This window comes from Molothrus aeneus, chromosome 8 (genome assembly GCF_037042795.1).
Source record: "Molothrus aeneus isolate 106 chromosome 8, BPBGC_Maene_1.0, whole genome shotgun sequence".
Taxonomy (NCBI): domain Eukaryota; kingdom Metazoa; phylum Chordata; class Aves; order Passeriformes; family Icteridae; genus Molothrus; species Molothrus aeneus.
In genome coordinates this window covers 32763509-32781709 of record NC_089653.1, presented here as the reverse complement: position 1 = coordinate 32781709, position 18201 = coordinate 32763509, and the positions used below count along the sequence as shown (strand labels likewise).

At 41.6% G+C, this 18201-nt stretch overlaps 1 protein-coding gene across 1 annotated transcript in view; it reads right to left on the bottom strand.

Moving 5' to 3' along the window:
• Positions 1-18201, bottom strand: part of ZRANB1 (zinc finger RANBP2-type containing 1) — a 44854-nt gene that overhangs the window by 17937 nt on the left and 8716 nt on the right. The window contains exons 2-5 of the mRNA XM_066554994.1: positions 15018-15115; positions 13465-14315; positions 2842-3029; positions 1178-1331 (exon numbers count right to left, since the gene is read on the bottom strand). Of these exons, the coding sequence (XP_066411091.1) occupies positions 1178-1331; positions 2842-3029; positions 13465-14278 (1156 nt within the window). The 5' untranslated portion in view covers positions 14279-14315; positions 15018-15115. The remainder of the gene's footprint in view (positions 1-1177; positions 1332-2841; positions 3030-13464; positions 14316-15017; positions 15116-18201) is intronic.

Below are 18201 nucleotides of genomic sequence, written 5' to 3'. Positions count from 1 at the left end.
TCTAATATCCAGGCATTTGCTTTTTAGGAGGATCCAGTCTGTTAATCTGAAAGGTCGAGTGGAAACTGATTCCTAAACTACATTGTTCAGGTAATATTTGAGCAGGATTGTGTGATTTATATTTCTATGCTTGGAAATGCTCTCTGGAGCCAAACTGCAAAAGATGTGCAGTTGGCAAAGTGTGAGGAAAGTGGAAAATCTTGATGCATAAAAGCTTTTGAACGGCTTTATTTTTTAATTACTAACCAGCTATTACATGAGTCAAAAATCTGCACAGTGCTTTAAGATGTCTCTCTTGAAAATACTAAACAAATTCTTAAGCTCTGGAGAGAACATTTCTCACATGTTAAGAAATCCTTGTTGCCTCTTTCCCCTCTCTCCCCTAAAAAGCAATGAAATTTTACTCTCCCAGACACCTCATGTGCCTCTCACACACAACCCACAGAGTGCAACTGAATACAGCACCTCAGTCAGGTGCACAAGCGGTAAATATTATCCAGAATTTTGTAGAGGAGATGAGGTAACACTCGACCAAAGGGGTTCCAAATAGAATTCTTGCAATGTTTTATAAAAAAGACAAACAGACCTGCTGATTGGCACAGTTTGCAGCTGCACGTTTTCTGACTAGTGGTAGCACTTCTATTAAAGGAAACAGCTTTTGAAGATTAAAAGTCTTCTAATAGCTCCTTGTTAATAGGTAAACATTCTCTTGATCTCAGAGCACCTCAAAAGTATTCAAAAAGTGCTATTGCTACAACTAGGTAAAAAGAATAGCTCTGGGCCTCAACAGCAAGGACTGGAAGCTAAAATAGCCATGTGAAAAGTCACATCATGGACCAGAAATGTCTGGGCTCCAATCTTCACTTTAAACACAGCTTTTTCTTAGAACACACCACTTTTCTTCTATTTCTTCATGTCTTAAGTAGGACAACGGATGCTCAGTTCACAGGAACAATGTATGGACTGAAGTGTGCAAATACTGAGTAACCAAATTCAACTGCTAAATCTGACCTAATAAAATAGGTCTTAATAAATAAAACTCTTAATAAATAAATTAATAAGGCTCTCAATGAATAAAACCTACACACACATCACCTCCAAAAAGTCAAGATACCTAACTTTCAACTAGTGGCCAAGCAATAAAATCTTCCAGCAGGAAGAAGGGTTTTGTAGCTACCTGCAGGCAAGGTAAACGTCACAAGGTCAGTCAGAAAATAGCAAGCAAAGTCTCCCTTGCGCTGATGCAGAGATGCAGCAATTTCACGGCGGATCTGCTCCGTGACCTCTGGACACACCATGGCAGGAATGCACTTGGCTGCATGCTGGGACACCTGTAAAACAACATAGTTCCTGCACTCAGGATCATCCCATTCAATATGAAGATTTGGGAGGGATGACCACCAGCAGAGAGTATTTGGTTAGCAAGGAATGCAAGAGAGCTGGCACCCTGGAAAATCTGAAGTTTAGTGACTCTTAATGAAATGTCTCATTTGTCATGGAAATGATAACATGGATCTGGTTAAAAACATCTTTAAATTGAAGAAGTGAATTAAAAGGTGACCACTCCCAGCTGAAAAAGAGGAAAACAATAGGTAAGAGCTCATAATCACAATCTCGAATCTCATGCATGAGTCAAGTCTAGATTCAACAAAACTTTATTAGCACTGCACAAGACAGTTTCCTACAATATTCCCAAAAACTATGAAGCTAAGACAGTTAAATTTCTCCAGTTCTAGTCATCACTGGCAGCAGAAACCAAATCAATGATGAAGGATAAGTGGCACAGGGATGACACCAGATGCATATAAAAAAAAGCACCTTTAAGACCTGCATTTTCACTCATTCATATCCTAGAAATTATCACTGGGGCTCAAACACTACTAAGCATTTCCAGAAATTACAAGATGAGTCAGTATTCCTAGGCACTGAAACAAAACCAAACACAAAAATCTCTAAGACAGTATTTCAGTAAATTAACTTGTTTTAAAACATGTAACTCCATCCACACACAGTTATGTAAGCAGCACAAAGCTGCTGATATTAGTCATATATAAATATATACTCAAGGCTTTAGCTACATTTGTCTTGCTTCGTCTACTCTTTTTAATTATTCAACATTGAGCATTCCATCATCTTTATGTGCTTTGTAGGCAAACAGCAGCTTTCAGAATTGCACTAAGCATCAGGGAAGGAGGCAGAATAAAAATCTGGCCTTAATCAGGTGAGGAACCAAAAGTCTGAGTTTAGGGAAACAGACAAAAGAAGTAACAGAATTATTTACAGGGCAAAGATGGAGAACAGCAGAGGTCACCAGAAGTGAGGTGACACAATGGAACATGGAAGAGCAAAACAGAGGAACTAGTCAGTCTGGTTGGAAATGGGAAAGGAATAGGAAAAAATGCAGCAATTTTGCAAAGCAAGAAATTTGCCTCTCTGGAAGAGAAGCTGCCACAAAAGCCAGGAAAGCCAGCCCAGGTAGACTTACTCATTAACAAACTCAGACTAAACTGCACTGTCATTGATGTCAGTGCTTTGCTTTGAGAGCATTTCCTCTCCCTCACCCAGAGCACAGGAAGCCTCACAATAGCTCACTTCCACTGCCAGTAAAGTCCCAACACGTGCCAAGACTGTTCATTAATGAGAAAACTGAACATCCTCAGGACCATCACAAGGGAGTCTCTTAAAGCAAACTCACTCCTTGAGGAGAAATCCAAGGCACAAGGCAGCAATTCACGTGAATTCCACCCCCAGCACAAAGCAGAGCTGCGTGCCACTGGCTGCACACAGGGGTGCAGTTCCCTACAGTGCTGCTCCATGGCTGCCAGGGCCAGGGGAGCTCACCTCAGTGAGGAGGATGGCCAGCATGTCCTGCCTCTGGAAGCGGATGGCCAGGTGCACGAGGGTGTAGCCCACGTCGAAGGCGGACGGGCGGTTCAGCAGCCGCACCTCGTCCGCTGTCAGCTGCCGGGCAATGTCCCCTCCGGATGACTTGTAGGCTTCCACAGCAGCCAAATCACCTTCCACAACTCCTGAGGGCAGAGAAACAACACACGGCCCATTTCAGACACCAGGGAGCCATTCTGGAACAAGCCACCTCATCTCACAGCTCACCTGTAGCTGTGCTGTTATAGGCCAAACAGACGATCATCAGCTGCATAGCAAGAAACTTGCCAAATTTTTATTATTTTAGGCAGAAGGCTACAAAATATTTACACTTACCTCATCTCTCAGACCATTTCTACTACCCACACTAGGTACAAAATGTAAGAGATCAAAAGGCAGCTCAGAAGTGCATCCATGATGAAACACCAGCAGTAACACAGACATGAGCATTTCATTTGACCAGAGAGAAAGTAATTTTTCATAGTAAAGAGATTAGTTTGATTATTTTATCACCAATTACCAGATCATAGAAATAGGATCTATTAAAAGGTTTTTGGACTGAAAGTTTTTTTTTTCCAAACAGTACAAATGGTACAAAGCATAATTTTTTCTCTTCAGCTCATCATCTCTGCTACTAATGGAGCCTGAGAGTTTCACTCAGGATACTCTATTAAAACTGAATTAAAGAAAAATTAAATACACTGTGTGTACCTTCTAGAGCAAGATGAGAGGAACAATAAATGACCCAACATCTTCTAAAGTCCCTGGAAATCTTGATTTATGTACCATGCTTCCTATCAAGACCAATGATGCTGAATGTATTCTTTAGCTGCAATTATCAGAATACACCATCAGTAAGATGTGGAGCTGCTAACAGGATCTGTTCCAATATAAGACTTCCTAAATTTAGAAATTCCTTCAAATATATTCTATTTTAGGTACGTGGTCCACGAGAGAACAGTGCAGTGCTGAACTGAGGAAACAGAACAGTGTCCCTAAAGCCATCTTTACTGGAGCAGTAAATAGAATCTCACTCCTGAGAAGCAGCCCTTGTTGCAGCAGCTCAAGCAGAGAAGAGCACAGGTGACAAATGAGAAAACCCTGGCCCTGTTTTCTGCAGCTAAACCTCCTTCCCAGCTCCTGAGAGTCAGCAGCTGAGCGGAGGCTGGAGACTGAGACCCAACTCCATCCTTCACTTCATTTGCTCACCAAGACAGAAAAGCTGATGAACAGGAAAGGTCATCAAACCCAGTCAGGACAATCACTCCCACTCAGGACATGAAATTAAAATAAAAAAAGGAAAAAACCACAACACTTCTCACCCCCTCATCCCAAACAAGTAAAAATCCCCTACCAAAATTAAAAAAACTCCAACACAACAAATTGAAATGGCTGCTAGCAGAGAAGCACACTAACCACTGGCTTGCTGGTTAATCCAGGATTTAGAAAAGCATTCTTAGCTCAGCCAAAAACTATCATTTTGAATGCTGAGATTATAAAGAAGAAGAAACACGAGGAAAATGGATTATCAGCGCAAGACATTTCTCTACGAAGTTATCAGCTGAGCTGTGTAAGCTTCCACAGATAACAGTTTGATTATTCAACAGTGGTCTGAAGCAGAGAAGTTCCAGAACAACAATTCAACTGCAAATTTTAGTCATACAGTATCTACCCGCTCATTCCAAAGTCCTAACAGGCCAGGGCAGAAGGAAAACCACACAGACAGTATTTTTTAGTTTTGTGCTGCATGTGTCTGTCTCCTGTAAAGAAGACATTCCTGTTCCTCTCCAGCACTACTCTCTCATTCAGTGCCTGCCTGTGTGTTCTCCCCAGATGAGTTTTGTCTGTCCCATTTTAGTTCTTGCTCTGTAGGAGTCAGAAGTGCCAAGTGTAGAACTTTATTTCCATGCAAGCAACATTTCTGCCACTGATAAGGCAATTCCTCATGGCTGTTGCAATGATCATTCCAAGCAACTACTCCAAACTGGTATTTTGTGTGTGTGTGTAGACGTGTATGTGTATCCAGATAACAAATCAAATTTCTCATGACCTGCCCTCTTAAAACAAGTTATACCACAGCTCTGGCAAACCCAAGAATCAGAGGAAAGAAGAAACTTGATAGAACAGCGAGTTCTCTGCTATCTTATGATATCCTTATTTTTTATTGTTACATTAATTTAGGAGAAGCACCTTGTTAAAGGCCAATAGGCACATCAGCCCTTTTTGAATTTTAACTACTCCTACTACACAGGGGAGACTCCTGGTACCACATCTGCCCTCCCACCACATTCCCCAAGACAAACACACCAAAGACCACCCAAGACTGGCAGGTGGCCACTCTGAGAATCCAAATACCCACAACTGATTTCAAAATTCACACAAATATCCCTAAAATGATCTTTTGGTGACAGATGATCAGACCCAAATCACATTCCAGCCAGCCTGTCAAGCAGTACATTTTACTACAGCCTACTACTGGGAAATTCATCATTTTAATTGTTCTTCCAGTCCCCCACCCTCAGCTACTTATTATCATCCCACTCTTCATCAAACCTCAGCAACAACTGAGATCCAAGGCTGATGCTGGGGTGGTCACATGAGGTTTGGCAATGCCTTTTTCAAGCACCAACTACTACAAGCTGCAATAAGGATCCAGATCAGTGACATGTGCTCCATGCAGCACTGCCAGTTCTGGAAGTTTATTCCCACGTCTTGCAATACTTGACGTTCCTCAAAGCCCCATGTCCTAGAATTACTAAAATTGTTATATAAGCTGTCAGTTAAAAAGTACATTTCTAAACTTTGCTGATGAAGCTTAAGCTCAAGATCAAGTAATACATCCAAACCAGGCAAACTGAGTATGCTTTCTAGGCCTTATTTAAAAAAAATAAAGATATGTATTTTTAGTAGTATTTTAGGTATAGGATTGGTGTGCTTTATGATACAAACCAGCACAGCTACAGCTCATGGAGAGATGGCAATGTGACTGTGGGCATGGATACTATCTGGTCATCCTCTGTTTTTTAATCCAAACAGGTTTAAATTATTCTTTATAGCAGGGGGAAGCATCAGGAAGTTTCTGTTTGTCTAGTCCAACTCAGAGGGCTGATACTCCTTGGGCATTACAAGCCTCCTTGGCCCCTCTGAGACACAGCAAGAAGTTAACATTTTCTTTACTTGTTCTACCAAATATCTACTCCATGTAGCCACTTCAGAAGAACAGGGAAAATTCCTGACAGCACCAAAATCACACGGCACCCTGCTTACAGTGCCAGTCCATACAACCCAAGGCAGCAGTGAACACAAAATGTAACAGTGACTGATAACAGGCTGACTGTTAGAAACATGAACCAGAAAACACAAATCTTGCCCCAAAACTATAAGGTGAATTTGTCTACATGTACCACGCCTGCAATTCTGAAATTCAGTATCACCATACTAAAATGAGACCTGAATATGCTTGTATTGACAATAGGAGGCACATTCCTACAAAGGCTTTGATTTCTGTGGGATGAGCCAGAGCCTCCAATTCATTAAGTCTATTTAAATAGAGCTCAAAACCCTCACTGTTTATGAGAAATACTACAGAAATATTTACTGATGTTATAATTCCCAGCATTTCACAACACAGAAGTGCCTCATTACTTACACAAGCAGCCTGAATTGTGTCCTGTGCCAGTTGGATTATTCCCCACTGACACCCACTGCATTCCCCAGACTGGTAAAATGTCAAAAGGAAGAGTGGCATTTGCCTTAAGATGGTTCCCAGAACAGCCAGGAGCCTCCAGGAGCTCAAACCCTTGTGAGGGCACAGCCCTGATTGGCTTCAAGAGCAGCACAAATGCAAACACATCCCAGTGACTCAGTGCCTGCTCCTGATCCACACAACCACAGCTTTCCTTTAAAGGGGACTCCAGAAATGTCCCTGTGCTGTTGCCCCTGAGTGCACCAGTCTTTGTGTGTACCCCTGAAATTCTGCTTGGCCCAATGTAAAATGTCTGACTATGGTCTGACATCCTAAGGGAGAAGACAGAATGCCATGAGAAAATACAAGTGCAAGTCAGAATTGTGCATTTACAGATTGAACTGTGCTCCCGTTTTACAATTCAGGCATTTCCTCTTATTGGAAGACTTGCACAGCATCAGGAGCCAAGGTTTTTTTCTTCTTCTAGCAAAGCTCTGCCTCTTAAAAACAGCACAGATCAGACATTTGCAATCTTAGTATATATTAGATGATAGAAATTAAGAAGGGTATTTCAAAAGACTAAATTTAAATATATATTAATCACCCAATTATAACTCTTATCATCTTGATCCTCCTACAACTTTTACAACCTCTTCTTTATTAGATGTCAATATTATCCTCATATTAAATAAGAATTAGCTGCTAAAACCAAACTATTTCAGCTTAAGGTGCTATTAAGTTTATTCTTTAGAACATGTAAATATTTATTGGGTTTAGTGCAGTTATAGAAACTTGGAAAATATGCAAGATAGGCTTACAAGCATTTCTAGAAAACCAAGTCCTCTTTTCCCTTACAGCACTTTTCCAGTGGCTTCAGAACAGCCAGATAGAAAAATCCCCAAGGAAAATACCACAGCACAGCCTTTATTTACTTCAGTACCTTTCTGATAGCTGTGGGGCACTGGCTGGCACAAGCTGCAAATGCAGTAATGAAATTCTTTCAGCAGACTGCTGCAGTTGTGAGTATCCAAAGAACAACCTGGGATTAGGGATTTCTGGGGTTCAAGAAGGCAGCAATGCCTCCAATAACCATCTTCCATCTGAGCAGACTGCAAAAGGAAACATTTCATCTTAAAGAGGTCACTGGGCCTCCCGTGTGGGACAATGCCTTCAACTGCCTGGCAAGAGAAGGCAAATTGCTCAAACAACCAAGTTCTACATTTTAGAAGTCAGAAGTGGAGACAGCTCCTGCTGTAAGATAAAAGAGATCAGAGACAGAGCCCTGTGCTGCTTCTCTTCTGCCACAGATACAACTGCAAGTGGTCTGTCACATATATGCTCTCTCTCATTTACTCATCTAAGGACTAATCCTAAGATTGGTTTAAGTGCCAGCAAGTGAGAGGCTGATCAACTGACCCACTAAAACCTAATTCTGACACCTGTTAAGAATCTCTTCTCCTCTAACACAGACTGCTGAGGACCTGTGGCATTTTCTGGAGCTGAGTCAGCCCTCAGGCTCTTCCAGCTCCACCAGGGGCACATCAGGTGGCCATAAATGAAGTTTTATTGATAGTAACTGACTCACAATTTCATCCAAGGAAGAATTTGTCCTGAAGGACAGATTGCTTTGTAAGCAAATGTGACACATCAATTTATAAAAAAGAAGGGTTGTCTGAAAAACCTTTATGGGCCTTTTACACACCCTTCTGTTCCTTCTCTTTTTGGATTTCCAGAGCCTCCTCTGTCAGTATGAGTACACAACCAACAGCAGGTCACTCTCTAGGTAATGACACAGAGACTTCTGTATATTAAGGTTTTTTTGATTCTTCAAGCTCAGCACCTTGCATTAGCTAAAAAAAGAAGTAAATAGTTCCAAGAAGACATGTACCTAAAACCTGAAGCCATTCAATGCAGAAGAGCATGAATATTGGTTACTCTTTGTTCCAGGCAAACAGCTCTTCTCCCTACTCACAATCCATGTAGTACATTTTGAATGTATCATTACAAGACAAAGCAGCACAGATGTAAGAACAACTGTTTAAAGATGTCCTTATCCCTCTCCAATCTGTCAGAGGCATCCACACCCCTTGTTACTTGCAGGGTTGTACTCCAAAGGGAGGCTGGACAGTGGAAAATCATTAAAGTTAATTATTAAAGTTAACCATCAGTGCTTCTAAGGGAAATTGAAATAAGTGGTTTTAACTTGATCATTTATTCAATTATTTGTAGCATAAAATATCACAGTGTTTAAGACAAGTAGTCAAGAGACCAAAGTAAAAGGAGTTATGATTTTCTGCCAGGGAGTAAGGCAGGCAGAGTTCTCCTCAGTCTCAAAGATGTACACACACAAATGTAAAGCATTTGTGACAGGACAGCTGTCCAAGGCACAGATGACATTACACAGAGCTCTCCCAGCCCAGTGAGAGTTGTGATCTTACATCACTGGCCCAGCAGCAAAGTCATGCTTGCCCCTGTCCTGGGGAACAGGGAAGGAGGCTGGGCTGTACCACTCCCACCAGGGACTGGATGAGTCCCCAGGCACACCCTGGCAGTGAGTGATCCATGCTGCACCTCCCTGAACAGTTCCAGCCCAGACTGACAGCAGCAAGGACAGGTGCCCAGCCTGTTCCCACCCAGGCACTCCCCACTCCCACTGCACAGCATGAACAGAAGCATCAAGGTTCAGCTGTACCCTGGATGTGATGAGGAAGTCAGTCTGAATTCACTACACCAGCAAAGAGAAACAAAACCCCCACATCTCCCACAAAAACATCCCTTAAGTCAGCTTCTTTTCAAATAGCCAGGAGGACAGCAAGGGGCACCTGGGATGACTCTGGGGGGCAGTGCCAGCTGAAAGCACCTTGTTCATGTCAGCTCCTTCAAGCTGCCTTTAGAACACTCAGAGAAGAGCCAGAGGCTGTGCAGGACACAGAGCAGGAGGTGCCCCTGTGTCTCCCAGAGCTGCAGGGCAGCGTGGGACACAGCCCAGCCAACTCCATACCAATGTCTGGCCAGGGAGACTCTCCTTGCCCACAGGGTTTCTGAAGGCCTGGGTAACATATCTGGCACTAATTCAAAAATCTAATGGAGAGATAAAACAGTTGACAAAGGAAAAACTAAGCAGACATAAATAGGAATACTAGGAATGAAGTTACAGTCCTTTTAAGGATGTACTGCAAAACAAGATTCATCACAGATTGCTCTAAATACTTTGGATTTGTTTAAGAAACACGCTCTTAGTGGTTTCTTTCACAGAGCTGAGAAGAATGTGTGCACCATCCCCACAGGGAGCTCTGACAGCAATACCCACCTTACTGACCTGACCCAAGAGAAGAACACACTCTTGCAGCAGGTGACAAGCAGGGGGAGGAGAAAGGAAAAGGGGAAGAAATGCAGTTTACTTTTAAATCTAGCAGCTCACGCTAAGGAGTGTACTCAGAACTCAAGAATCCCCAGCAGTGCCCTGCAGCAAACACACTCTGCCAGCACCACTGTCCAACCCAGCCCTGAAGTGCCAGGAGATGGGAAGCTCCAGGGTAACACCCAAGCAAACTCTGGATGCCAGAGAGGCTTTACAGGCACAGCCATCCTCATCCATTTGTACTCCTTGAATCCACAGCCAGCTGGAAGCAGCTTCAGCAGGCCCCACAGGAACTCCTGATGGCTGTACATCACATTCTGTCATTCCCACAGGCCACCAGGACTGCCTGACAACCTCTGCCACAGGTACCATAAGTTATAGAAAAGGTAATAAAGTTTAATTTAAGTGCACATCAGTTCCCTCCCCTAAGAAATGAGTCACCTTGGACTCAACATTAATCTTGTTCTAGGCCACTGTGGTAGCAAACATTGGTGTCATTGCAGAAACCATTTGTAATTTAAATTGGCATTTGGAGGAAGCCAGCAAGACACACTTACTCCAGTTTCTGCTAGGATTTTAATCCATTTCAACCACATGAATCAGTTTAAAATCTCATTTTTCTGAGAGAGAATCACCCAACAGATACACTCACTCTGAAAAAAACAAGTCAATTAAAAAAAGGCAACATTCAGTACATTTGCTGGCAGAGTTTGAATGGGGGAATACCACTAATCCTTGTGATTTGGAAGGAATACCCTCCATCAAGGAAACTATTCATGCTGAAAGGCAAGAGCTGCACTCATCACATTTTGTCCAGCCTGGATTTGCAAGGAACAGAAGCCTTGATGACACGTTTACTTACCGAGGTGGGAAAAGCATTAATGGATGCCTCCAACAAAACAAAACAAAAAAATACTAACACACACCTCTTCTTAAATCTGCTTTATACACATCTTTCCATGTTTTAGCTAAAAAGAACAGATGTGGAAAAGAGTAGTCTGATACATGGTTTTTAATGAAATTTGACATTAAATTTAAAATCTAGTAAAAAGAATTTTGTACTGGAGTAGAGATGCGAAGAGGGAGTTCAACCAAACAGCTGTCCTGAAGTATCAGACATTTTCCTTGGTACCTTCTGACAGATAATATCTTCTAAGAGAAAAGAAAATAACCATTCTGCCAAGAATTCCTCCTACTCCTTTAATCGTTATTTTTAACTTCAGGGCTAACTTTAAAAGTTAACATTTTAACATCTCTCCTACAAAAGATGGATTCAAAGCAAATGGACCCTCCACAACTGACTGATCTTAAACTTGGAGGTTTCAGTCTGAAGCCCCCAATCCTTGTTAGGCACCATCTGTCAGATGGAGCAGGGTAACACACAAATTCTTGGTCATCAATGTTCACAAATTTACTTGGTATTTAACATGAACTTGTCCTATTTTATAATTTTGCTTGGCTAAGGACTGACAAATGTTCAGCTCAGCTAAAACTTCCCAAGAGTTCCAGCTGGCAAACAAACAGAACTCACTTAGTAACAGTGACCCACTTGATTGCAATGGTAAAAACAGATGCTTTAGGCAAAATTATTCAATTGACAGTTAAACTGGTTTAAGTATGTCACACGAAGATCACAAGCAGAAATTCAGCTTATTGCTTTAATGATTACTGGCTGAACTGGTGCACTTTTGTAGCACAGATACACTACACAACAACCAGAGACAAGCACAAAAGAATCCATGCAACTTTCATCAATCTTCCTAAGGTTATTCCTATTACAAGGAGTATTTGGGGAAATAAATTATATCTGCAATATATAAAATGAAATTCTGAGCTAAAGGACAGATAATTACCAGCTTTGTTTGCTGGTTCCTGTGCCCCCCTCATCTCTCTCCCCCAGGAGTACAGGAGGTGTTTAAGTTAGAGAGAGAAATCCATGAAAGCTTTCAGCAGGCAGCAGTAACAATCAGCACACAACTCCACCTGCATTCTGCTTTTCTCACCAAGATCCCTTCAGACCAAATCATTATTGCATTACAAAACTTCCATGAACATGGTTTTGGGTTTTATGTACAACTATACAGTCACAAACAACATTAAATACTTGTAAACCCACGTTCTTAAATATAAATACAACCCTTCCCACACAGGTTAAATCAGAAGGTGTGAAATATTTCAAGTAACATTAGAATACTCAAAAAAAAAAAATCACTTTTGAAAAACCAAAGGGAAAAATAGCCAAATATTTAATACAATAGTTATCAGGATCCAAGATAAATACCCTTGTAAGGCACAGGAACAACCTCCAACAATTGACCTGTGGTACTCAATAACTTAAAAAATACCATGCAGAATTTCAGCTGCTTCATTTCAGAAGGAAAAAAGGTTGTAAGGAACTGGAGGTATCAGGAAATACTGAGGCATCTCTTTCCAAAAGGAAGTGTGCATGTCTAACTACTCACACAACACAAAAATAAACTAGAATATTTATTAGCTCAGAGAAACCAAACACGGCATACCCACAAAAACATTTACACCTGATCAAATATGTTAAACAAAGCAGCTCCACTAATTAGCTTTTTGATTACAACAACCATGAAGTGACTTTGTGAAACATTAAGGAACAGCATGAGACATACTAGTGGAGCCAGAGTTTCAAATGAAGTGTTTTACTCTAAAAATAGTTGCATATTTCAAGTGTTGAACCTGCTCGTATGCTGGGGCACGCGATATCTGCTTCTGGGAAGCTACAGCACAGGAGTTAACTCACAAGGTCAATAACTGAAGAAAACCCTGCTCTCACATGGCTCTGTTCTTTAACAGCACCGCGAGAATTATCCAGCATTTCCTTAGGAAAGCACTAAAATACAAAACAAAATTGGTATTTGAATGTTTTTCGAAGCAGCTGACTTCAAAAATACTTTCAGAAAGCCTGTAAACATTTACAACACAGTATGTGTATTAATACAACATTATTACTTTCAAGGTCAGTATTACACATGCAGTTTCTTGGAGCTACATATTTTGGTGTTATTTTTAACATCTGACAGAGCATCTTGTACTGTTGCAAGCTCTACACTGTTTACAAATACTCCCAAGCTGCAGCTGCTGACTCTACAGAGCATGTCTTGCCATAGCAAAAAGAAAAGTAATTTTAATTATCCATTAATGGCATTTTTTACAGTACTATATGCACTCGTGTTCTGTAGATTGGCTTTATGATTTTTCCACCTTTTGACAATTACATGGAACAACAGGATTTGGTTACAAGAATATCCATTTCGACAAAAGGTCAAAAAAGTCCAAGTACACTTGAGACACCTCTAACCCTGTTCAGATTATGGATGAACTTCACAGCCTCTCTCAGCAGGTGCTATTTCAGGAACCTCTACATTTGGCTTACTTTTTAAAATGGAAATGCAGAGATAAAAAAAGCTGGTTTGAAATCAAATGCCAAGTTTCTGTTTTAATTCTTCATTCTCCCAAAATATTTAACCGCCAGCACAAGAGCAGAAGGTAGCAGTAAACAACTTACCCACACAAGCATTTAGGAACAGCCAGTCAGTCTTTTTCATTCTATTTTTTATTTGCTTTAGTTTTTTGAAGTCAACTTCAAGCTCCTCCTTGCTGCCAACAGCTCCAGCCAATTCAATTCTTTGGAAGTCCATTTTCACATCAGATTCACGTTTGGTTGTTGGTGGAGATCTTCTTTGGCTATTACCACTACTGGAGCTGCCTCTCCACCGAGCCCTGTCTTGCTCGTTTATGATGGAAGAAGCCTCTTCTGTGTCTGCCAGTTCTATTGCTTCAATGTTGTTGGGTCTGGGGTGGTCACACACAACACATTTTCTGGCCTTGGCCCAGTTTTCATATGTACAAACAGAACAAGTCCAGTGCTGAGCCCTTGTGTTCAGTTTATTTCTGTCATTGTATTCCTCACACGGATCCACGGAAAAAGGGACCGGCCTGGACCCGGAGCCCGAGGACTGAGGGGACTCCGTGGGGCTCCTGGTCCTGCGCTGAGACAAGCACTGGGTGCACCTTATAGCTCTTGGCCAGTTCAAGTACGTGCACATGTGGCACGACCATTTATTTGCACTTTCCATACTGTAGGACGATTTAACCCTTGGTCTTGCGCTGGAATCCGGGCAGATCAAAGGACTGCTCCCTCCTTCAGTGCTCGTAGGATCCCAGTCCCTCCCGATATCACTGGAGCCACTTTTGAAAGGATCTTCTGTGATAATTGTTCCACTGGGTCTCTGGGCACGACACATGGTGCACTTGATTGCAGAAGGCCAATTCTCATATGTACAATACTCACAGGCCCATTTAATTCCACGCTCTGTCATCGTGCACTCCTTGAAATGAACTGCGGCGAGCAGAAAGCTGAGGGGTCAGAACACACCATCAGTACACAGAGCCAGTAAAAGAGCTGTTCAAAACAACAAATGAATGAGATTTAACCCCGTGGATGTAAAAATCAGGCTGGCCTAACAGGCAGTCTTTTTTATTTGATATTATTACAACATCTAAGGGGAGTAAAATCACTATGAAAAGGGTAAGACTTGACCTACCAGCATTTTACGTGCAGATTTCACAATTTACTAGTGCAAAAATGAGTCCTACATTTCTGAAACTCTTCAAATTTGCAATTCCCAGCAAATTCAGAATAGCCATTAAGCACTGAGAATACTGGAGAAATGACCAGTACAGCTACAGAAGCAAGTTATAAATATTAAATTATTAAAATAAAACTCAGTATGAATCCAGCAGTACAAGAAAAGGAACACAAAGTCTAGGTCCTGTAACAGACCTCACAGAAGGACAGAGTGTATCAGGTGGGCAGTTACACAGTGAGTAAGCAGTTCTTTCAGAAAAGGAGGGTGGTGGAATTTACATAAAATACTTTCAATGTGAAAAGTTTAGAAATGTGCTTAACCAAGACTAGGTCTTGACTGGACATCACCCGTATCAATAGGGTTACATGGTGAAAATGTCACTTGAAAGCAAGCACAAGCTGTGTGTGTTGGCAGGCTAAGACCGTATTTTCATGCTACAAATTCAGATTTCAACCCCATTCCAACTCACTTTTTCTCTAATGAAGAGGGGATTCTGTCTTCATGCTGGCTCAGACCTTTTCTTCAGATTGCCGAATTTGAAGGATGAGACTAAGCAGATAACTATTCCTGTAAACAAAATGAAAACAGACTCATTACAGGTTTCCTACTGGACCTGAGTAACCAGAAAGTTAATTATTAAATGCCACACCTATTCTAATCCCAATTTACTCAGTTAAACCCAGTCATGACCTGTTGAGGCCACGAGAGACTGGTAAAAATAAACCAATATTTATAAAAAACCAGTGGCCACACTAGTGGTCAATCTGCTGAAGTAAAAGAAGTAGATCCAAGCAACAAGTCCACACCAAAACATCCATGAACACTCTCACTGCAATCTGAAACTTTGGATGGGGAAGGCAGAAAAAGCTTTGTGTAGAAAGCATAATAGAGGGAAAGGGTGAGGCAGGTAGATAAAGGACAAACAGACAAACGTACACAGCATTTCCTCCCTTACCCCAGAATAGTTACCCAGTGTGTAAAACTCACCAAAGTGCTGCTTTTAACAAGGCAAAACTGAATAAATACAAACTTGTCACATCACTTGACTGACACTTCTTATTTATCATATTGCTACTCTCTCAGCTAACAAAACCACTCAGAGCCCAGGAAACTAAAACTCACAAGCTACACAACAGGATTAAATTCAAAACTAGACACATCAACCCAAAAATTAGTTAATACCTGTTCCCCAATTAGCCAGTGTTTTATGAGTTAGTACATTCTCCACTAGAATACCTTCAGACACACCTTGCTCTATCAAGGCATAGCTGAAACTTCTACTTAAATTTGCCAGCCTTCCTCCTACTATCTGCTCCTGAGGACTCCAGCACTGAACATGGTTTTTTTCCAAGAGCTCAAGTGATCTATTCAGCAGATCAGGTGGCTGCATGAATGAGGGGCTATCGCATGGCTGGCACAGAGGAGAGGGCAGCACGATCCTTCTCCAGAGCAATCCATATTTATGCTGCATGGAAGCTCAGGAGCAATCAGGAACACAGAAAGCTCTCTCAAAGCTCGGGTTCCACAGTACTGAACAGCCTGCAGAGCACTTCACTCCCACCTCTACATTATAAAACTGTGTCACACTGAGGAATGTGCTGAAAAGGCAATCACATTTCCTGCTGCTTCCCCTCCACCATTCCTGACAGATGTCCATGCCCATTTATAATGGGGAAAAAAGGAGTTGGATCATACCAGGTGCCTCATATCTGTGACAAAGAAGTGAAAAATGCATATATACAGGAGAATACAAAGTTAATTTGATTTTACTAAAGGTGACTTTGCAAGGAAGACTTTTTGGGAATTTTAAGGAAAAAAAAGTTTCTCTACTTTGCAAAGCACCTCCTATATGAGTACACTAGACACTAGATTTATCTATTCCATTTGGTGAAAGCTTTTCTCCCAATTCCCAAAATAAGGTTTTTAATTACTTTCTTAATAAGCTTCTTCTCTCTAGAAACAGTAGAGGTTTTTTAGGAATTAATGTTTTGTAGTTAGAAACATAGGGTTGAACAGGGTTTTCAGAACAGAGAAGGCAGGAGCACACTGCCCAGGCACCTGCCGACTGCCACCAACAGGCTGTGCCACCAAGGACCACCAAAAGTGGCTGTCCCAATACTCCAGTGCTTGAGAATAATTCCTACTGGGGCAGAAGTTGGTTTGGTTGGAGTAGGTGATGCTTCCCATCAAATCCATAAACAGTCTGTGATGGGTATGTGTAACTGTGCATGGTTTCTTTCCCTGCCCTGGTTTGTAAGGCCTTAAACAAAGCAGCTCCCACTGCAGACAAATCTCAACCCACATTTGGGATGGGGCATGAAAACAAGACATCATCTGTTTTAGTGATATTGGGACTGGGAAAGGAGATTGCAGCTCAAGTTGGAAAGCAGCTGGCTGCAAAAACAATCTAAACAAGTACTGAGATACTACTCAGGAAACAAAATAGCTCAGGACATCCCACCTTACAGGAAAGCTTTCATACATATCACAAGATCAGCTTTTTAGCTGCAATTATCTTCTGTGCCACTTAAAAAGCAGGTGCTCTCAGACATAATTCTTCCAGAGGATGAGTATGTGCAGCTTTGAAAGCCTCTGAGATATGAGCTCACCACCTCTGAACACAAGGCCTCAGGTTATTATGAAGTAAAGAATATAAAAAGGCTCAATAGAGCAACACAATTTCTCTTCCTTGACAGCTCTGCCAACACCAAGTACAGGGAGGAAATTCACCATTGGGGGTTTTTTATTGCTTTTTACTTGATCTGACCTCCAATTCTACCCACCACAGTAGCTCCCATAGATGGGTCTGGTGGGAGCAGAGCTGGAGGTCACAGACACCAGACCCATCCAATTTGTTCACATCAGGAACTGCAGTGACAGGACAAGGGGAAATGGCTCCACATTGAAAGGGAGCAGGTTTAGATTAGGTATTAAGAATAACTTGTTCCTGTGAGGGTGGGGAGGCCCTGGCAATCTGTGGAATCCAGGCTGCCCCTGGATCCCTGAAAGTGGCCAAGGGGATTGGAGCAACAGGGATAGTGGGAGGTGTCCCTAGCCATGGCAGGGGATTGGAACAAGATGAGCTTTAAGGTCCCATCCAACTCAGACCACTCTGTGATTTACTGATGATACAGCATCACCATCCAGCCACAGCAGTTTGAAGCTTATTACATTTTTTCCCCAATTACTTCTTTGACTCTGTTTTCAAGTCAACTTGTTATTTTAGATTCCTCACAGAGGAGAAGCTGAATCACAGAGCGCCTCCTCTGACAGAGAAATAGCAACACAGTGACTGTGAAGTGCAGGTGCATGCCTTTACGTCCAAAAAGCACGAGCAGACAAGAAATTAAAACCCACAAAACTTCAAACAAATTCCAGCTCATCAGTTTAGACAGTGTGCTGAGTATCTTCTGGACATACTTGTAGAGTAACTCACTACACTGAAGAGAAAAATACATTAAGTTCTGTATAAAGAACAGAAAAACAAATCAAAACCTTATCAGATCACCCTTTTACTACATGAAGTCAGTTGTAAAAGGTGACCTAGAATAACCAGATTTTTTTTTTTTTTTGCTTTGCTTCAATTTTTAAGAACATTCTTCTTTATGAGTGCACAGGAAAACACCAAACAGCTCACACAAATTGAGAAGAAA